The sequence below is a fragment of the Littorina saxatilis genome, linkage group LG9 (assembly GCF_037325665.1).
Source record: "Littorina saxatilis isolate snail1 linkage group LG9, US_GU_Lsax_2.0, whole genome shotgun sequence".
In the NCBI taxonomy this organism is placed as follows: domain Eukaryota; kingdom Metazoa; phylum Mollusca; class Gastropoda; order Littorinimorpha; family Littorinidae; genus Littorina; species Littorina saxatilis.
The window spans coordinates 1,963,989-1,986,791 of NC_090253.1; the positions used below are offsets into that span (position 1 = coordinate 1,963,989).

General features: G+C 43.2%; 1 protein-coding gene across 2 annotated transcripts in view; it reads left to right on the plus strand.

The window, feature by feature from the left end:
* Positions 1–22,803, plus strand: part of LOC138977338 (uncharacterized) — a 54,140-nt gene that overhangs the window by 13,196 nt on the left and 18,141 nt on the right. Inside the window, exons 3-9 of one of the 2 annotated variants that reach the window (XM_070350241.1) lie at positions 212–418; positions 8,462–8,584; positions 10,258–10,377; positions 13,935–13,979; positions 16,247–16,446; positions 17,086–17,234; positions 21,545–21,714. In XM_070350241.1, coding sequence (XP_070206342.1) covers positions 212–418; positions 8,462–8,584; positions 10,258–10,377; positions 13,935–13,979; positions 16,247–16,446; positions 17,086–17,234; positions 21,545–21,714 — 1,014 coding nt within the window. The remainder of the gene's footprint in view (positions 1–211; positions 419–8,461; positions 8,585–10,257; positions 10,378–13,934; positions 13,980–16,246; positions 16,447–17,085; positions 17,235–21,544; positions 21,715–22,803) is intronic. The other variant, XM_070350242.1, reaches the window with a different exon arrangement.

Here is a 22,803-nt window from a genome sequence, read left to right on the forward strand (position 1 = left end):
CACCATACCCCACCACCAACAACAACAACACCATACCCCACCACCACCAACAACACCATACCCCACCACCACCAACAACACCATACCCCACCACCACCACCAACAACACCACACCCCACCACCACCAACAACAACACCATACCCCACCACCACCAACAACATCACCACCATCAACAACAACAACCACATCGTAGACACCTGCAATTTTCAGTGCTTACCACGATGGCCGCCGGTCAGTTTCGCTGCCCCGCGCTGACACTGGGCCAAGACTACCATTTCTACAACCCCGATGACTGCACAAAGTTCTACGAGTGTGCTGTCACTAATGAGATCCCCGCGGTGCAAGACTGCCCGGCGCCCCTAGTATTCAACCCCACACTCAATATCTGTGACTGGGATTATAACTCTCCCTGTGGTGGTATGTTGTATGTCTAGCTTTCACCCACACTCAATCTCTGTGACTGGGATTATAACTCTCCCTGTGGTGGTATGTTGTATGTCTAGCTTTCACCCACACTCAATCTCTGTGACTGGGATTATAACTCTCCCTGTGGTGGTATGTTGTATGTCTAGCTTTCACCCACACTCAATCTCTGTGACTGGGATTATAACTCTCCCTGTGGTGGTATGTTGTATGTCTAGCTTTCACCCACACTCAATCTCTGTGACTGGGATTATAACTCGGACTGTGGTGGTATGTTGTATGTCTAGCTTTCATCCACACTCAATCTCTGTGACTGGGATTATAACTCTCCCTGTGGTGGTATGTTGTATGTCTAGCTTTCACCCACACTCAATCTCTGTGACTGGGATTATAACTCGGACTGTGGGGGTATGTTGTATGTCTAGCTTTCACCCACACTCAATCTCTGTGACTGGGATTATAACTCGGACTGTGGTGGTATGTTGTATGTCTAGCTTTCACCCACACTCAATCTCTGTGACTGGGATTATAACTCTCCCTGTGGTGGTATGTTGTATGTCTAGCTTTCACCCACACTCAATCTCTGTGACTGGGATTATAACTCTCCCTGTGGTGGTATGTTGTATGTCTAGCTTTCACCCACACTCAATCTCTGTGACTGGGATTATAACTCTCCCTGTGGTGGTATGTTGTATGTCTAGCTTTCACCCACACTCAATCTCTGTGACTGGGATTATAACTCTCCCTGTGGTGGTATGTTGTATGTCTAGCTTTCACCCACACTCAATCTCTGTGACTGGGATTATAACTCGGACTGTGGTGGTATGTTGTATGTCTAGCTTTCACCCACACTCAATCTCTGTGACTGGGATTATAACTCGGACTGTGGTGGTATGTTGTATGTCTAGCTTTCACCCACACTCAATCTCTGTGACTGGGATTATAACTCGGACTGTGGGGGTATGTTGTATGTCTAGCTTTCACCCACACTCAATCTCTGTGACTGGGATTATAACTCTCCCTGTGGTGGTATGTTGTATGTCTAGCTTTCACCCACACTCAATCTCTGTGACTGGGATTATAACTCTCCCTGTGGTGGTATGTTGTATGTCTAGCTTTCACCCACACTCAATCTCTGTGACTGGGATTATAACTCGGACTGTGGGGGTATGTTGTATGTCTAGCTTTCACCCACACTCAATCTCTGTGACTGGGATTATAACTCGGACTGTGGTGGTATGTTGTATGTCTAGCTTTCACCCACACTCAATCTCTGTGACTGGGATTATAACTCTCCCTGTGGTGGTATGTTGTATGTCTAGCTTTCACCCACACTCAATCTCTGTGACTGGGATTATAACTCGGACTGTGGGGGTATGTTGTATGTCTAGCTTTCACCCACACTCAATCTCTGTGACTGGGATTATAACTCGGACTGTGGGGGTATGTTGTATGTCTAGCTTTCACCCACACTCAATCTCTGTGACTGGGATTATAACTCTCCCTGTGGGGGTATGTTGTATGTCTAGCTTTCACCCACACTCAATCTCTGTGACTGGGATTATAACTCTCCCTGTGGTGGTATGTTGTATGTCTAGCTTTCACCCACACTCAATCTCTGTGACTGGGATTATAACTCGGACTGTGGGGGTATGTTGTATGTCTAGCTTTCACCCACACTCAATCTCTGTGACTGGGATTATAACTCTCCCTGTGGTGGTATGTTGTATGTCTAGCTTTCACCCACACTCAATCTCTGTGACTGGGATTATAACTCGGACTGTGGGGGTATGTTGTATGTCTAGCTTTCACCCACACTCAATCTCTGTGACTGGGATTATAACTCGGACTGTGGGGGTATGTTGTATGTCTAGCTTTCACCCACACTCAATCTCTGTGACTGGGATTATAACTCTCCCTGTGGGGGTATGTTGTATGTCTAGCTTTCACCCACACTCAATCTCTGTGACTGGGATTATAACTCTCCCTGTGGTGGTATGTTGTATGTCTAGCTTTCACCCACACTCAATCTCTGTGACTGGGATTATAACTCGGACTGTGGGGGTATGTTGTATGTCTAGCTTTCACCCACACTCAATCTCTGTGACTGGGATTATAACTCGGACTGTGGGGGTATGTTGTATGTCTAGCTTTCACCCACACTCAATCTCTGTGACTGGGATTATAACTCGGACTGTGGTGGTATGTTGTATGTCTAGCTTTCACCCACACTCAATCTCTGTGACTGGGATTATAACTCGGACTGTGGGGGTATGTTGTATGTCTAGCTTTCACCCACACTCAATCTCTGTGACTGGGATTATAACTCTCCCTGTGGTGGTATGTTGTATGTCTAGCTTTCACCCACACTCAATCTCTGTGACTGGGATTATAACTCTCCCTGTGGTGGTATGTTGTATGTCTAGCTTTCACCCACACTCAATCTCTGTGACTGGGATTATAACTCTCCCTGTGGTGGTATGTTGTATGTCTAGCTTTCACCCACACTCAATCTCTGTGACTGGGATTATAACTCTCCCTGTGGTGGTATGTTGTATGTCTAGCTTTCACCCACACTCAATCTCTGTGACTGGGATTATAACTCTCCCTGTGGTGGTATGTTGTATGTCTAGCTTTCACCCACACTCAATCTCTGTGACTGGGATTATAACTCGGACTGTGGTGGTATGTTGTATGTCTAGCTTTCACCCACACTCAATCTCTGTGACTGGGATTATAACTCGGACTGTGGGGGTATGTTGTATGTCTAGCTTTCACCCACACTCAATCTCTGTGACTGGGATTATAACTCTCCCTGTGGTGGTATGTTGTATGTCTAGCTTTCACCCACACTCAATCTCTGTGACTGGGATTATAACTCTCCCTGTGGTGGTATGTTGTATGTCTAGCTTTCACCCACACTCAATCTCTGTGACTGGGATTATAACTCGGACTGTGGGGGTATGTTGTATGTCTAGCTTTCACCCACACTCAATCTCTGTGACTGGGATTATAACTCTCCCTGTGGTGGTATGTTGTATGTCTAGCTTTCACCCACACTCAATCTCTGTGACTGGGATTATAACTCTCCCTGTGGTGGTATGTTGTATGTCTAGCTTTCACCCACACTCAATCTCTGTGACTGGGATTATAACTCGGACTGTGGGGGTATGTTGTATGTCTAGCTTTCACCCACACTCAATCTCTGTGACTGGGATTATAACTCGGACTGTGGGGGTATGTTGTATGTCTAGCTTTCACCCACACTCAATCTCTGTGACTGGGATTATAACTCTCCCTGTGGTGGTATGTTGTATGTCTAGCTTTCACCCACACTCAATCTCTGTGACTGGGATTATAACTCGGACTGTGGGGGTATGTTGTATGTCTAGCTTTCACCCACACTCAATCTCTGTGACTGGGATTATAACTCGGACTGTGGGGGTATGTTGTATGTCTAGCTTTCACCCACACTCAATCTCTGTGACTGGGATTATAACTCGGACTGTGGTGGTATGTTGTATGTCTAGCTTTCACCCACACTCAATCTCTGTGACTGGGATTATAACTCGGACTGTGGTGGTATGTTGTATGTCTAGCTTTCACCCACACTCAATCTCTGTGACTGGGATTATAACTCGGACTGTGGTGGTATGTTGTATGTCTAGCTTTCACCCACACTCAATCTCTGTGACTGGGATTATAACTCGGACTGTGGTGGTATGTTGTATGTCTAGCTTTCACCCACACTCAATCTCTGTGACTGGGATTATAACTCTCCCTGTGGTGGTATGTTGTATGTCTTGCTTTCACCCACACTCAATCTCTGTGACTGGGATTATAACTCTCCCTGTGGTGGTATGTTGTATGTCTAGCTTTCACCCACACTCAATCTCTGTGACTGGGATTATAACTCTCCATGTGGTGGTATGTTGTATGTCTAGCTTTCACCCACACTCAATCTCTGTGACTGGGATTATAACTCGGACTGTGGGGGTATGTTGTATGTCTAGCTTTCACCCACACTCAATCTCTGTGACTGGGATTATAACTCTCCCTGTGGTGGTATGTTGTATGTCTAGCTTTCACCCACACTCAATCTCTGTGACTGGGATTATAACTCTCCCTGTGGTGGTATGTTGTATGTCTAGCTTTCACCCACACTCAATCTCTGTGACTGGGATTATAACTCGGACTGTGGGGGTATGTTGTATGTCTAGCTTTCACCCACACTCAATCTCTGTGACTGGGATTATAACTCGGACTGTGGGGGTATGTTGTATGTCTAGCTTTCACCCACACTCAATCTCTGTGACTGGGATTATAACTCTCCCTGTGGTGGTATGTTGTATGTCTAGCTTTCACCCACACTCAATCTCTGTGACTGGGATTATAACTCGGACTGTGGGGGTATGTTGTATGTCTAGCTTTCACCCACACTCAATCTCTGTGACTGGGATTATAACTCGGACTGTGGGGGTATGTTGTATGTCTAGCTTTCACCCACACTCAATCTCTGTGACTGGGATTATAACTCTCCCTGTGGTGGTATGTTGTATGTCTAGCTTTCACCCACACTCAATCTCTGTGACTGGGATTATAACTCGGACTGTGGTGGTATGTTGTATGTCTAGCTTTCACCCACACTCAATCTCTGTGACTGGGATTATAACTCGGACTGTGGTGGTATGTTGTATGTCTAGCTTTCACCCACACTCAATCTCTGTGACTGGGATTATAACTCGGACTGTGGTGGTATGTTGTATGTCTAGCTTTCACCCACACTCAATCTCTGTGACTGGGATTATAACTCTCCCTGTGGTGGTATGTTGTATGTCTTGCTTTCACCCACACTCAATCTCTGTGACTGGGATTATAACTCTCCCTGTGGTGGTATGTTGTATGTCTTGCTTTCACCCACACTCAATGTCTGTGACTGGGATTCTAACTCTCCCTGTGGTGGTATGTTGTATGTCTAGCTTTCACCCACACTCAATCTCTGTGACTGGGATTATAACTCTCCCTGTGGTGGTATGTTGTATGTCTAGCTTTCACCCACACTCAATCTCTGTGACTGGGATTATAACTCTCCCTGTGGTGGTATGTTGTATGTCTAGCTTTCACCCACACTCAATCTCTGTGACTGGGATTATAACTCTCCCTGTGGTGGTATGTTGTATGTCTAGCTTTCACCCACACTCAATCTCTGTGACTGGGATTATAACTCGGACTGTGGTGGTATGTTGTATGTCTAGCTTTCACCCACACTCAATCTCTGTGACTGGGATTATAACTCGGACTGTGGTGGTATGTTGTATGTCTAGCTTTCACCCACACTCAATCTCTGTGACTGGGATTATAACTCTCCCTGTGGTGGTATGTTGTATGTCTTGCTTTCACCCACACTCAATCTCTGTGACTGGGATTATAACTCTCCCTGTGGTGGTATGTTGTATGTCTTGCTTTCACCCACACTCAATCTCTGTGACTGGGATTATAACTCTCCCTGTGGTGGTATGTTGTATGTCTAGCTTTCACGTACTCTCCAACTCTGTGCCTGGGATTATGCGCATGATTGTGAGGGTATGCCATAATTACACCCCCGGTATAGGGGTGTGTATAGGATTCGGTCTATGTGTTTGTTTGTGTGTTTGTGTGTTTGTGTGTTTGTGTTCGCATATAGATCTCAAGAATGAACAGACCGATCGTCACCAAACTTGGTGAACAAGTTCTATACATTCCTGAGACGGTCCTTACAAAAATTGGGACCAGTCAAACACACGGTTAGGGAGTTATTGGTGGATTAAGATTCTACAAGGACTTATAGAGGGACATATTAATGGTCAAAGGGAAATAACCTTCTCAGTTGGTGGCAGTGAGAATGGTTATTTCCCTTTGACCAACGGGGGTGTTTTTCCTACCTCGGAGGAATTTCTTGTTATGTCTGGTCTTCAACAACATCTCAATCTCTGTGACTGCATTCAATACAATACAGCTTAACTAAATTCAATTCAAATCAATTTAACTCTAGACAGCTTTAGTTTCTAAATGTTAAACAAACAGACACGTAGATAATTGTGACTTTGTGCTATGGGGGGGGGGGGGGGGGGGAGGGAGATGTTGACTTAGTATTCAACCCAAATCTAAGTCAGCGTCAATGTGCGGGTATAAATGTGCGGGCATGTTGTTCGCATAGTGTTCAACCCCAAATTTAGTCCGCGTAACTTGACGTATTATTTAATCTTTTTAGGTATCTTTGGATGTCTAGACTTCAACCACAATGTCAACCTGTGTTATAGGAATTATAGATCTGATAAACAAAGGGAAGTAAGCTCTCTAAATGCATATAACATGTGCAATAGAGTAAGTGAGAGTTATACGGAACCTTTCTCCTGGGCGGGGGTGCACGAAGCGAAAGTGGGTGCCACCCAAGTAGGTGGGAGCCAGCCGCGGGGTCTGATTGGTAGAAACCACCACAAATCTCAATGTCAACCAACCAGACCCCGCGGCTGGCTCCCACCTACTTGGGTGGCACCCACCTTTCGCATCGTGCACCTCACCCCTGGCGCCTCAGAGAATGACAAGCATTGACATGAACAAGCGACGTTCATCCTCATGAATGGGATTGTTTGTTGCCTTTGCGGTTTTAAGAGTGGACGTATTATTATGACGGAGAGGGTACTATAATTTGGATGTGTGTGGTCTGTTCAACCCACATCTAAGTCTCCTTGGTTGAAGTGTAATTATAACAACAAGCGTATGTCGTTTATTAACCCGAATCGCAGTCTATATCAATGGCTTTGTCACCCCGGATGCTGTATACATTTGGTATTCGAAACAGGTCTTTTGGGTCTCTGCATACAGGTACATGTGCTGGGTAGGGGGGCTTCTGGAACCCACGACTAATCCTCCCCCCACCCCCCACCCTCAGATCGAGCCCTAATATGTCTAGTATTGAAGTATTTTACCGTGTTAAACTGGCCTGGGTAGCACTGCGAGATAGTTGTAGACAGATATAGGTCGACAAGGTACTTATCATAGATGCAGCTGTTTACCTCATAAGGAGTATACGAACTCCGGAAGTAACTCCTTCTGGTTTGCATGGGGTAGGAAAGAGTGACAACTCTTGCTTTTACTGAGGTAAGCTTTCCTTCGTGACATTATTAGCCAATCACTAGCGAGGCGTGTGTCTCCCTGTGTGCTTCGTGTCCACGTGTGGAAAGTTTGCCTCAACAAAAGCAAGAGAAGTGACTCTTTCATAACCCATACAAACCTGACAAGAGTGATTTTCGAACATCGTCTGTTCCCAGGTAGGTGTCTGTGATATTGCTAAGTGTCGAAGAAGGGAGAACTGGTAGATGAATCAGAGAAAGCGTCTTTACGTGTGTGCGTGTACTTGTCTGATTTTGTCGTTGTGTATGCGTGTTTGTGAACATGCTTGCTTCAAAAGTGTCTGTGTGCGTGAGTGTGTGTGTTTGTTTGGCCTTTTCTCTCGTGTTTGTTGATTGGTTGGTTTCTTCGTAGAATCCCCGCTAGCTGGTTGTTTGATGGCTTGACAGAGGTGCTCTCATAAAGCCTTTCCAGTTTCCTGATTGATTGATTGATTGATTGATTGCTCGAGTGAATACGTGATTGATTGATTGATTGATTGATGGATGGATGGATGAATGGATGGATGTGTGGATTGATGATTTAATTGATGGATTGCTTGATGAAATTCTTGATTAACGGATTGCTTGATTGACGGATTGCTTAATTGATGGGTTGCTTGATTGACGGATTGCTTAATTGATAGATTGCTTGATAGATGGATTAGTTGATCGATTGCTTGATTTGATAGATTACTTGATTGATGGATTAATTGATGGATTAATTGCTTGATTGATGGATTGCTTGATTGATGGATTACTTGATGGATTGGTGGATTGATGGATTTATGGATTGGTTGCTGGAATGATTAATTAATTGATTGATTAATTGATGTATGGATTGGTTAATAGATTAATGGATGGATTGATTAATTGATTTATTGTTAAGATGGATCAACAACGCTGTGCACCAGCGCCCCGTGTTTGAACGGAGGGAGCTGCCTGATCAGTGGAGCCACTACGTACGCGTGCAGCTGTCCTGCAGGCTTCTCCGGTGAAAACTGTCAAATTTGTGAGTCTGTGTTACGCTGCTTGTAGTCCGTCTGTCTGTTTGTCCGACTGTCTGGCCAGTAGGACCACTGTGTGCGTGTGTCAGTGTACTGCAGGCTTCTCCAGTGCAAACTGTCACATTTATATGTACGTGTTACGCTGCTTGTTGTACGATCGACGTGTCTGTCTCTCCTTCTGTCTGTCTGTCTGTCCGTGCTTCCGTCCATCCGTCCGTCCGTCTGTCTGTCTGTCGGTCGGTCTGTCTGTCTATCCTCTCGTCTGTCCATCCGTCTGGTTACCTGTCTATTCTGTCCATCCGTCTGGTTACCTGTCTATATGTCTGGTTACCTGTCTATCTGTCTGGTTACCTGTCTATCTGTCTGGTTACCCTTCTATCTGTCTGGTTACCTGTCTATCTGTCTGGTTACCTGTCTATCTGTCTGGTTACCTGTCTATCTGTCTGGTTACCTGTCTATCTGTCTGGTTACCTGTCTATCTGTCTGGTTACCTGTCTATCTGTCTGGTTACCCTTCTATCTGTCTGGTTACCTGTCTATCTGTCTGGTTACCCTTCTATCTGTCTGGTTACCTGTCTATCTGTCTGGTTACCTGTCTATCTGTCTGGTTACCCTTCTATCTGTCTGGTTACCTGTCTATCTGTCTTGTTACCTGTCTATCTGTCTGGTTACCCTTCTATCTGTCTGGTTACCTGTCTATCTGTCTGGTTACCTGTCTATCTGTCCATTTTCTCTTGGTTTGTCTGTTTGAAGGAAACTATGCCTGTCATGTAGTGCACTCCCCCTAACCCCTTGTGTGTGTGTGTGTGTGTGTGTGTGTGTGTGTGTGTGTGTGTGTGTGTGTGTGTGTGTGTGTGTGTGTGTGTGTGTGTGTTTGTGTGTGTGTGCATGCGTGCATGCGTGCGTGCGTGCGTGCGTGCATGTTTTTATCTGTCTGTCTGTCGGTTTGTCTGTGTGTGTGTGTGTGTGTGTCCGTGTTTCTGTGCCAGTGTCCGTCTTCCTTCCTTTGTTTGATTTAATTGTCCTGTGTTACTTACCGATACATGTATCTACGGGCCTAAAGCAGAGAAATCAATCCCACTGACCGTAACTAGCAAAGATACGCATACATGACGTTAAAGAGTGTGGCCTGTGGACGGGGGGGGGGGGGGGGGGGGCCCTGGTAGCTCAGGTGGTAGAGCACTGGAATTGGGATCCTAGGGACGCGGGTTCGAATCCGGGCCGTGACGGACACGGGTCAACTTTGTGTGCAGACCCAGAGACAGTATCCATGTCCCACCCCCGTGTCACCACAGTGGCACGTAAAAGGCCATCTGTACTTGATGCCACCCCAACACGGATTGTGTTTTGTTTTCATCTGTTGATCACTGTTTGCCGTGCCTGCGTGCAGTCTCATTGTGTGCTTGTTTTACTGTGTGATGTAACTGTGTTTTGTGTTAGCGTGTACGCCCTATGACCCTAAAGCCGAAATAAAACTTTGAACCTTAAAACCTTGCCTACACTTGTGTATCTCATCTAAAGTCGGGGTAACACTTGTATTTCTCTTTTAACACGTATACACTTGTGTATCTCATCTCAAGTCGGGGTAACACTTGTATTTCTCTTTTAACACGTATACACTTCTGTATCTCATCTCAAGTCAGGGTAACACTTGTATTTCTCTTGCCTGTGGAACGCAGCGTCCGGGGGAGGCAACGCGTGTTCACCCAGCCCCTGTCAGAACGGCGGCACGTGCAGTCTGTCAGGCTCGTCCTACTCTTGCTCCTGTCCCTCCGGCTACACTGGCACTAACTGTAACGGTGAGATTTATAATGATATCATCATCATATTCATCGTCATCGTCGTCGTCGTCGTCACTGTGGTCGTCGTCGTCATCGTCATCATCAACATCATCATCATCATCATCATCATCATCATCATGAGGAGTTTTTTTGCGAAAGTTTGATCGAATCCTATTCTCTCAACCAGTCAACCTGCGCAGGCGATCGATTAATGCGCGGTTGTATAGTTCCGTGCAAATCATTCCATTCTGTTAACACTTCTTGTCAGTTTTCCTATTTTGGGCTAAAATCAAGTACACAGATATGCTGTTAATCTGCTGTGGCGGCAAAGGCAGATATTGTGTGTTCTGTATATGTTTTGGTATCGCTTAGGATAATGTTTTTTCGTCAAATGGGACTAGCAGACGAACTTTTGCACCCGTGTTCCAACGTTAAAAACTGTATGAAGTTCAGTTTTCTGGGGAAAATAGTGTATGAAACCCTTTTATGTTGTTTAAATTTATGAGATGTGTGCATTTGGTTGCGTGTGATCTGTTTATTAAATGAAATATTGTTGAAAACTGACCGTCGGATTGCAGTCTGTTGTCGAAGGAACTGAGTGAAAAGAAGGGGAACTACTCTTGTCGCTAGACAAAGTATGAGTTACTTGCCTTGGGAAATTGCTTGTGATGAACGGCTTGAGCACGGCAGATGAGATTCAGAAAACAACCGAACTCATGGATTTTATATGGAGATTCATGTGTTCAGGCCTGTAGTTGTTAATTTAAATGCGGTATGTTTGTATTGTTTGCTCCAGAGATGTATACTTCGTACATTAGAGCGTTCGGAACTTTTCAGTCGCAAAAAGTAGTACCGAAACAGAACAACCTCTCAACCCATTGCACTATCGAGGATTCAGGCTGTTGCTGGGTCGTTATTTGTTTGGTTGCTGGGTCATTATCGAAAAATAACTACCCCTACAAGTTTACAGAGGTAAAGAAGCAGAGGGGGGAATAAAAATTCAAAATGTTCACCCATAGAGGCTTTTTTTCATGCCACAAATAACAAGTCGCGTAAGGCGAAATTACAACATTTAGTCAAGCTGTCGAACTAACAGAATGAAACTGAACTCACTGCATTTTTACAGCAAGAGCGTATACTCGTAGCATCGTCAGTCCACCGCTCGATGCAATGGCAGTGAAATTGACAAGAAGAGCGGGGTAGTAGTTGCGCTGAGAAGGATAGCACGCTTTTCTTTATCTCTATTCTTTTTAACTTTCTGAGCGTGTTTTTAATCGAAACATATCACATCTATACGTTTTTGGAATCAGGAACCCACAAGAAATAAGATGAAATTGTTTTTAAATCGATTTCGGAAATTTTATTTTAATAATAATTTTTGTATTTTTAATTTTCAGAGCTTGTTTTTAATCCAAATATAACATATTTATATGTTTTTGGAATAAAAAAAATGATGAAGAATAAGATAAACGTAAATTTGGATCGTTTTAAAAACAATTTGTTTTTTTACAATTTTCAGATTTTTAATGACCAAAGTCATAAATTAATTTTTAAGCCACCAAGCTGAAATGCAATACCAAAGTCCGGCCTTCGTCGAAGATTGCTGGGCCAAAATTTCAACCAATTTGATTGAAAAATGAGGGTGTGACAGTGCCGCCTCAACTTTTACAAAAAGCCGGATATGACGTCATCAAAGATATTTATCGAAAAAAAGAAAAAAACGTCCGGGGATATCATTCCCAGGAACTCTCACGTCAAATTTCATAAAGATCGGTCTAGTAGTTTGGTCTGAATCGCTCTACACACACACACACACACAGACAGACACACATACACACACAGACACACAGACACACATACACCACGACCCTCGTCTCGATTCCCCCCTCTACGTTAAAACATTTAGTCAAAACTTGACTAAATGTAAAAAACGAAAGCTTCCAAGGAGTAAACTGTGCATGGGCGGTATTCGGTAGTTCTGGGAATCGTATCAATCGAGCTCACCCGAATCATTCGTGCGCAGTCGGTCACGTGAGTGTACGCGCAACAGTGTTTCCGCCCACCACTCTTTCTCTGGCATGCCGCACGCGGGACATTAGGCGTGGTCCACCGCATTGAGTTTGTGTTGTCATCACCAGTTGTTTACTAGATAAGTAAACTGAATACGAACTTTTCTTGCTGTGAGCCTTGTTTGTGTACGCTCGACACACGACAAAACAAAAGCCATACTTGTTTTGGAACATTGGCACTTTTTCTATTTATCCGAGTTCAAGTTGTGCATGAACTCACCAAATGACCTGCACACGCCTCCAACAACATGCTGAGACAAGAGTCGCTTTCTTTCTTTCTTTCTTTCTTTATTTGGTGTTTAACGTCGTTTTCAACCACGAAGGTTATATCGCGACGGGGAAAGGGCTGAATAAAGACCTATTATAAGACGGCCGGCTTTCAAAAGTTCAGCAGATTACTGAATCAGACACTCTGGCAAGCAACAGAGTATCCGCCCTCTGGAAAATAGATTAAGAAGGACAAGAAATCAAAAGAAGAAGAAAGAGAGAAAGAAAGATTAGACAACAAAGAGATTCCAAGGTGGAAAGGCGGTTCAAAGTTGACACGTGTATGTGTGCTATATCAATAAATCAATCAATATGAAGCTTATATAGCGCGTATTCCGTGGGTACAGTTCTAAGCGCTTGACTATATGCAGAGTTCATCAACTTCACATACGCTGCTTTCAGCAGGTTCAGTGTCCGGTCATGTTTTCTTGTAGATTATTGCAGATTATTAAAAAAAATAACAAAGCACAATATGCACGCATGCCGACACTCACAGACAGACGCTCGCACTTTCGCACTGGCGCACTTTTGCACACACACCCACACAATCACACACACACACACACACACACACACACACACACACACACACACACACAAACTCTCTATCTCCCTGTCCGTGTCTGTCTGTCTGTCTCTCTCTCTCTTTAAAGTAAATATCTGATGACACTTTATCCTTTCAATATCACATACCTTCAGTCCCAACACTCTGAAACTCACTTCCCCTAGCGGTCCGCCAGTCTCCCTCACTACCATCATTTAAGAGTAAACTGAAGACTCACCTGCATAAATCTGCCTTTTACTGAAATGAGCAAAGTAATGAGGACATTGAGGCTGTGGTGTAATGCGTGCATGTGACTTGTGAGTGAATGTGCCGAATGATAAGTTTGCTTGTTGACTGGTTGTTTCTAAATCTTCTAGAGTATCATATGTATCAGGTTTAAAAAAAATAGTTGACTATTAATGTTTGTATTGTATGATGGATTTGAAAAGCGCCATGGCATTGTTATCTGGCGGTGGACAGCGCTATAGAAACATGTTTTATTATTCTTCTTCTTATTATTCTACCTGTTACGTTGTTGTGTGTCAGCAATGTTGCACGACGTAAAATATACAAACTGTTGAGCGTTTTTCAGTCAGTTTGTTTGTTTCCATACTTCTTTTTTATTTTGTTTGTTTCTTTAATCACATCACTCATCGGATGACTTTAATTTTGTTAATTTTCTTCTTTGCCTGCAGGAGGGGTTGATCCTGGGAATGTGCAATCGGGAAATTGTGTAAATTGTGAGTTGCATTATTAATAGTCAGGGGCGGAGCAGTAAAGCCAAAGGGGGGGGGGGGGGTTACAACCTGGGGTCCAGGGGCAGACCCCTTGTGGGGTACAGGGGCAAGGCCACGTTGGGGGGTGTGGGGGGCGAAGCCTCCCTTAAGATGAAGAGTTTTAGCTATTTTATGAACAAGTTATGGCTTATCCTTGATTTTAAACATGATCAACTGGTGTCAGCAGCCACTCATTATTTCTTTTAAAGTTAGTATTAAATCTTTCTTTTTTTGGACAGCCGGGGGGGGGGGGGTGGGAACCCCTGTAACCCCCCTCCCCCCTAATCCGCCCCTGATAGTTTCTATAGTCCCTGACAGAACAAAAATACTCAGATAGTTTGTGTGCAGACATTCATGATGAGGCTGTGTATTTTAAAACAGGTTATAAGACTAGAAAGGCCATGCATTCACCAGGGATGTTGCTAAAAATTCATACCTATAGGACAAATGTCCTGAGTTCTTCAGCATTAATAGGACATTTGACCGCTTTCAGAAAGTGTAATAGGACATTATGAATTTGCGCCAAACAGCTTATAACACATTCCATGGAATTGTTCCAAAGTCATGCGCGCGCACACACACACACACCCACGCGCGCGCGCTGTAGAACACGCACATAATATAGTAAATACATCAACACAGTGTGCGTATAATGTTGTATTTGTTTAGTTTCAAAGAAACCACAAAAAAGAAACCAACATGAACTACTTCAGAGCTCTTACTTTGATTACAAACTGCATGATTTGGATAAAAGTTGAAAAATAAAATGATCGGTTTGATCCAATGCTGATCTTTCGCAGGCTTTAGATTTTTTTTTCAGCGGCATAATTCAGTGCTTCGTCTCGTATCGAAAACAAAAGCAGACGACAAATTTAGTCAGTTGGAGTTGTCTCCCGTACTCCTGTAGCATGCACTGATCTAAAAATAATCCACAAACGGCGCATACCGCAAACGGTTTGGGAATTCCCGACAAAAGAAAAGATCCGCACGCGGCACTGGCAACTTCAGTGTCAGCTGAACACGAGAGCGTTCGGTCTTTTAGAAGATTTGTATCTTGAAATGAAAATTGACGAATATCGCGCTGTCCGAAGGAATGGAGTACATATCGGACAATGACCACGCTCAGGCTAAAACGATAGGACATCTGACCGACATGCGGCAATGTGAATCGGACATTTGGGGATTTTCATCGTAAAATGTCCGATGTCCGACGCCTAACGACACCCCTGCATTCACTCCCCTACCATATGCAACAAACATCATGATCTTGAGTTCCTATGCAGATAAACAAAATAAGACAGACAGCCCGGAAAATTGAATTCACAAGAGCCAGATTCCCCTTGTCAATATCGACAAAACCTCAGAACAGCCTCAGCACGACACGTTTGGCCTGTTATCAAAAATAATAACAAATCAATCATTGTTCTATCAGCCAGTTTGTGCACATGTCCCGTCTAGTTATAATGCTATGGCATGCCAAACGATGTTGTCATTCTTCTCAGAGGCTGAAGGCAGGTTTTGATCCTGTTTTCAATTGGTAATGCGATGATACACAACACATTTCATCAAATGCTGGACGCATTGCCTTCAAACTCTAATGGCATTGTGCTAATACCTTTGACGAAATACAAACGCTTTCAAAAAAGTATTTTTCAGCATAGATTATGCTGATCTGAGACATGGGAGAAAAAGTTCTAAAAATAAAGTGTGTCTTGTAAGACTAAAGAAATTAAAGGTAGTATTTAGAAAAAGGAAACACAAATGACGCTCACATTTGATGAATGTTCAACACCAACAGCTCAAAACTCGAAAAAAATCTGAATGTATAGTGTCCGCCACTTTTGGTATACACAGTTTGAATGACATGACACGGGAATGAATTGTTTAGTTGGGGTACAACAATGGGGGAATACTTTTTTTTGCTCAGTTTATTGGATGAAAAAAGTGAAGTCGTCACAGTGCAGCTTCAATTATTTTGAATGTATGGACATTTATTAAAAAAACATTTGAAAAGGCGATGTCTGTCAGAATACAATCAAGTCAGATATTGACCACATTATAAAACAAGGAGCATAAACCTGGTATCACACAGGAAGCAATGCACTTTTCTCTATACATCCTCGAAAATGGCAATGTTAAAGAAATGGTCCTGGGGAATGTGATTGTTGTGTTGCATCGTTCTGTTAAACTTTCCCATTACCTGAATGATGTTGTTGATGCAACCCGTGCAGTTACTACAGAGTGCGGGTCACACTCCATGACTGTAGAGGTGGAAGTCGAGCCTGGTTTCATGGGCAAGATTTACGCACAGGACCACGAGGACAGCTGCCAGTTTACCAATACTTCTCAGGATCCCACGATCTACATTTACGAGTTTTTCCACTTCAACTCATTCCGACACAAGGAATGCGGGCAGACTTTCACTACCGCGGTACGCATGATTATGATCATGATGGCTTTTGTTGATATACATGTTCTCTCCCGAAGCGGCGTTTGGCTGCCTAATAAATGGCGGCGTGAAAACGCTAATACGCGTAAAAATTTCATGAACAAAGAAGAAGAAGTTATGCATGATTTTGGAATGTCTGTTATCATTTTCTTACAGCCAGCATATTGAATAGAACTCATAGTAACACACACACATATATATAAAAATCCAAATTTTCGGCCCGCAGGCCTTCTTCAAGGTGCACAGATATATATATATATATATATGCAATACAGTGAACACACCGTTCGTTTCAGAAGCTGGAAGACGCTTGGTTGTATGCCGCTTTTTGTCGGTCAGGTTGAACGTCAGAAACTAATAGTTTGTGGATTTAATTTTTAAGGATGTCAATGGGTTACAAGCCGTGGAATAAACAATTCCCAAAACAATGCTATTTTTCAAAGAGCATACCTCATTTAACCAGAAGATTAAGGTCTCGTAGCGAAAATTCTATGCACAGACTTGCGTTTCTTTAGACATGTAGCTAAGTAGAGCTGGACAGTGAGGACGAGCTATTTCGTCTCTTATTTAAAACATATCTTATAGATATAGTATAATATTTCAATTTTATTTACTCGGCAGGGAAACAATAGCCGTGAGTTCTCAGCGACAACCATCGTGCAGTTCAGTCCGAGTGTGTTAGTGGGCTCCGACTTGAGTCACACGTCCTCGTGCGCTTTTAACAACGAAATCTCTTTGCGTATGCCGCTGGGGAACATCAATGGGTCAGGGTGAGTAAGTTATGCAAGCTTATTATCCAAGGAGGCCCACTTGTTCCGAATGAGAAATAGTAGACATAAAGGCATATTATCCAGAATGCCCAATGACTAAAGTCGAGTAAGACATGCAAGCTTATTATCCAAGGGGGCCCAATGGTTAAGGGTGAAAGACATTATAAGATGTTTGATGGGTTGTTGACAGACCAGCTTTTTTGTCGGTCCGAGGGGGAGCATATCGTCTTTTGTTTCATATTTATTGACCAAGGCCGAAGGCCGCGGTCGATAAATATGAAACAAAAGTCGATATGCCCCCCGAGGACCGACAAAAAAGCTGGTCTGGCAACACACCGTCAAACATCGTTTTTGTCATCATTTTGGTGGTTCAACATTAAGTGAAAAATCAACACAGGGAGCCATGGTTTGAAACGCGAGTTCTGTTATCATAATGCATGTTCGGGGCCCCAGCACGTTGTTCAAAGCTGGCGTGCGAAAGCAACTTACTGTGTGTGATTTGAGTTTATAATGTTGAGACAAGTATGTCAGGTTTGAGGATGCGAAGTTCTGTAGGTTCCGACTACAGAGTGGTGTGTGAAACCAACAGTAAGCGCCTTTGAGACGATAGTGCCCACATGTTGCATTCGAGCGATGGGATTGTCGTATTTCAAACGATGTGATTTGCTTGCACAGTCAGCGTTGACCATCTCACAACAGATCTGTTATGTGGATTATCGTGCGACGTTCGAGTCGGGGGCAAGGAATCGCAGGAAGCAAAGATGAGTCTTTTTCCATTGTCACCTTTCTTTCCGGTTGTTGGTGCATATAATATTGTGCGGACAAAATGATGCGACTGCGAGTGTTTTTTGCCTCCAAGATTTTGTGGTGTGGGTATTGTTTTGCTCGTTTCATACCCACACCAAAACCTGAAACACACCCCACCCCACCCTCCCCCTCCCTCACAATCAGTCCATGAACACAAACACTGACACACACAAATTAATGATCAAGTTACCCCCCCCCCCAACCCTTCACTTGCACACCTGCAACGCAGACGATCATATTATTGATTAAATATTCATATAGGTCAGTGTTGGGTTTTTTGTTCTTGTTTGTGTTATTGCAGAATCGGTTTTCTCTTATTGCTACACGTGTCTCTTCATTACATTTCACCATCGCCCTACCACCCTGCCCCTCTCGGTATTCCACCCCTCGGTTTTCAGTGGTAAATATTAGTAATCGAATATTGAAGCTACGTTGAGTCAAAGGTCACAGAAGATTTGCATCGTGCAGCACTGCACGAATTGGGTCAAAGGACACAAACGATTTGCGTCGTGCCGCGAAGGAAAGATAATCGCGATCTTGTTTCTCATTGCCTCTCTGTTTTCATTTGACTTGTCATTCTGCTTGCTCGGCTTTGTCAGATGTCTTCATTTCTTGTTGCTATGTTCTTTGCTTTTTTATTATTATTTTTTTATTTGCGCTTAGTTTATCGATACAACGTCTTGTGCACGGGTCAAAATGTGTGTGTCAGGGGTCAATTGGTTTGACTTAAACTTGACGTTCGTGTTTCTCCAAACAGAGATACACGCACTCCATGACTTTGTGAGAAGATAACACATATCGATAGGTTTCATTTGTTTGCGATAAAGCATAAATGTATGACCTTTGATGAGGTAGTTTTGTTTTTTGTTTACATTTGCCAGTTTGCCAGTTCGTATTTGGAACTTGGCGAAGCAGTGTCGTCTGTTTAGGTCTGGGGAAACGCCAATGAAAAGAGCCGAAGAATCCTCGAGCGTTTCTATTGGGTTTGGTTTTGATTATCCATGTAATAGGGCTTCCTGCAACTATGGTAACCGGGGATTTATTCCCCGGGGAACATGAGATTTATTTCCCAGGTGCTTGTGAATGAAAACTCGTGAAAATGATGACAAACATTCTTAGTATTCAAGGAGACTTAAATGGCTCAGAGCGAGCGAGACATACAGGCATATTATCCAAGGAGACCCAATGAATCAGGAGAGTGAGTAAGACATACAGCCATATCATCCAAGGATATTCAATGAATGACCGGCACGGTTGGCCTAGTGGTAAGGCGTCCGCCCCGTGATCGGGAGGTCGTGGGTTCGAACCTCGGCCGGGTCATACCTAAGACTTAATTGGCAATCTAGTGGCTGCTCCGCCTGGCGTCTGGCATTATGGGGTTATTGCTAGGACTGGTTGGTCCGGTGTCAGAATAATGTGACTGGGTGAGACATGAAGCCTGTGCTGCGACTTCTGTCTTGTGTGTGGCGCACGTTATACGTCAAAGCAGCACCGCCCTGATATGGCCCTTCGTGGTCGGCCGGGCGTTAAGCAAACAGACAAACAAACAAACAAACAAACAAACAAATATTCAATGAATCAGAGTGAGTAAGACATACAGGCATATTATCCAAGGAGATTCAATGTATCAGAGTGAGTAAGACATACAGGCATATTATCCAAGGAGATTCAATGAATCAGTGAGTAAGACACACAGGCATATTATCAAAGGAGACTCAATGAATCAGAGTGAGTAAGACATACAGGCATATTATCCAAGGAGACTCAATGAATCAGAGTGAGTAAGACATACAGGCATATTACCCAAAGAGACCTAATGAATTAGAGTGAGTAAGATGATACAGGCATATTATCCAAGGAGACTCAATGAATCAGAGTGAGTAAGACATACATGCATATTATCCAAGGAGACTCAATGAATCAGAGTGAGTAAGACATACAGGCATATTACCCAAAGAGACCTAATGAATTAGAGTGAGTAAGATGATACAGGCATATTATCCAAGGAGACTCAATGAATCAGAGTGAGTAAGACATACAGGCATATTATCCAAGGAAAATCAATGGTTCTGGGCGAGTAAGACATAAAGCTGATAGCTGTCGTTCATACGTTTGTTTGTCCGTAGTGGTTGGCGGCTGGAGGCAGTGCATACTTCATTTTAACTGTGTCTGAGATGTTTTGGTTTATTTAACTTTTCCCCCCAAAATTCTTGTTCTATTTAAACAAAAATTAAAAAAACACCATAGGATGACAAGACTTCTTTTTTTGCATACAAATACATATGTATCAGGTTGAAAGTGAAAGAAGTCAACTTCGTTACAAACTTGAGGAACGCAAAGCCACGAGGGTAACATCTTCATAACAGACTTACTTAGGTTATGATTTGAGCCACACGTATCAATGTTCTGTTATGTAATCAAAGCAAACTTGAATTAAAAAAAAGGAAAAACAATCAGCGAAAGTATTGTTTTTTTTTTTTTTTTTTTTTTTTCTTTTCGTGTTTTTCGTACATCTTCTACCTAGTTTTACATGATTTTACGGGAAAAAATAAAACCGTAACACGAGAATACCTTACGGTATAAGTTCTTTTGCTCGCCATCATCTTCCAGTTTTTTTCTCTGCTCTCTATTCTGTCTTATTTGATAAATTTGACAAGCGATTGAGAGACGTTCAAAGTTGTCTTCTCTCCATCTTGTTCTGTCATTCCCGTTTTTGTACCCGTATTATGTCACATAGTACTCCATGTTCTGTTTAATATAAATGGAAGCCTACCCCAACTTATTTCGTCTGTGCGTGCGTGCGTGCGCGCGTGCGTGCGCGCGTGCGTGCGTGCGTGCGTGATTGCGGTACCTTTTGTGCTTGCGTGTTTTCGTGCTTGCTTGCGTGCGTGCGTGTGTGTGTCTGTCTCTCATTCGGTCTATCTGTCTGTCCTTCCAGTCTTTCTCTCTCTGTCTGTCATTTTACTGCCTTTCTCAAAACAAGCACAAATCAGTTAAACTGAACTATTGTCTGCCAAAGTTTAAAAAAAATCATATGGTTCAAGACAAAAACAATCACACCCTCAGACAATAGAAGGAATTAAATCACACCCCTTAAAAGGTTGGTTAGGTAGAGGAAGCTGGAGATAAAGAATCTTCGCGACCACACAAATATTTCTATTGCACGTGATACAATCATGTACCCGATTTATAGCGAAAGTATTGTTGCATGGACACTTTTGGTTTAACATTATAACAGTGTCTGAGATGTTTTGGTTTATTTAACTCCCCCCCCCCAAATTCTGGTTCTATTTAAAAAAAAAAAAAAAAAAACCCACCACAGGATGACAAGACTTTTTTTGTGCATACAAATATATATGTATCAGGTTGAAAATGAATCTAAGCAAATGTGAGAGAAGTCTGAAAAACATAATCTCCACCATTTAACCCCACCGGTGGTGCTGGCGGATGCACTAGCAGAATGAGTAATTTGAATACTTTTCCACGGCTTTGCTTTTTAACAGCATAAACCTTGCACAAAGTGAGAGCTCGGCTGAAGGGAGATTTTCTGAGTTTTACCGCTTTGGTGTTCTTGCCTTCGACCCGGACGGCAATGGCGAGGTACTGCCGGCAAATCAAGAGGTGACTGTTGGGACCCTCCTCAAACTGTACGTCAGAGTACTCCATAATTCAAGTAAGTGATCGAGGCATTGATCCTGAACTCGGGTCAAAATGAGTTACTTCCCTTCGGGTCTCATTTATCCCTGACAGGATGCCTTTGTTTTTCTTCTCTGGAGAGGAAATCAATTTTTTTTTTTTACATATTTAGAGCTTTTCGTAATGTGTTCGCTGAAGCTCGCATTTTTCATGATCCGCTAACTTCGACCATTATTTTTAATAATCACTGAAACTCGGCATGTAACCTCTACATCACTTATGGGCGCCATCTTTAGTCGGTCACTTCAATAACAGTGGAGCGAGATATTTCCCATAAACATTCTTTGATGAAGAATTGAGTACACGCTAAAGTTCAAGATTACCCAACAAGCGAACAGGCAAATCCACGGTGTGGGAGACGTTCCATGCGTAAAAAGCTCTGAGGCGGTAGTGATCCAGCTCTGAGGGGCCACTTTTTCGCAGTCGGCTCAGATCTCTCGCCACGGTAGGTGTCGAAGGCAGTGTTCCACTATACGTTTTGGTTTGTAACGTTCATAAATGCATTGGGTATTATCACAAGTAGGCAAATAGGTGCTACAATGAATAGATATCGCAAGAATTGATCATTTCTGTCAAAAAGTGGAGATTTTTGTGCATTTTCGTGGTTGTGCTCGATACAGACTAACACAGACCATCCACACCCTAATGGGGAGCTGAAGCAATGCTAAAACAATGTTTTGGCGTCAAAACAAGTTTCAGATTGCTCCTAGATTTCTCTCAAAATTAATTAACTCGTTTAATCGATGATCCAGCTCTGAGCAAGAGCGAAATGGGCGGAGCTTAGTTTGTTCCAGCTCTGACGCAATTCGCAAAACGGACAATATAAGGCCCTTATAGATGAAATATGTACTCCTGATGATAGAATAGCATATATTTAACACTTCCTATCAGTGGATGGCATCAAAGTGGTGAAATCTGCATGTTATGCGGCAAAAACGAAATGTTCTAGCTCTGAGCAAATGTTGAAAATGTTCCGGCTCTGAGCAAATGTGACCGGGTGTATCCCATTCTGCATTTAAAGCAAATGTTTAAAAACCAAAAAACGAATAAAGAAAGTGATAAAGAA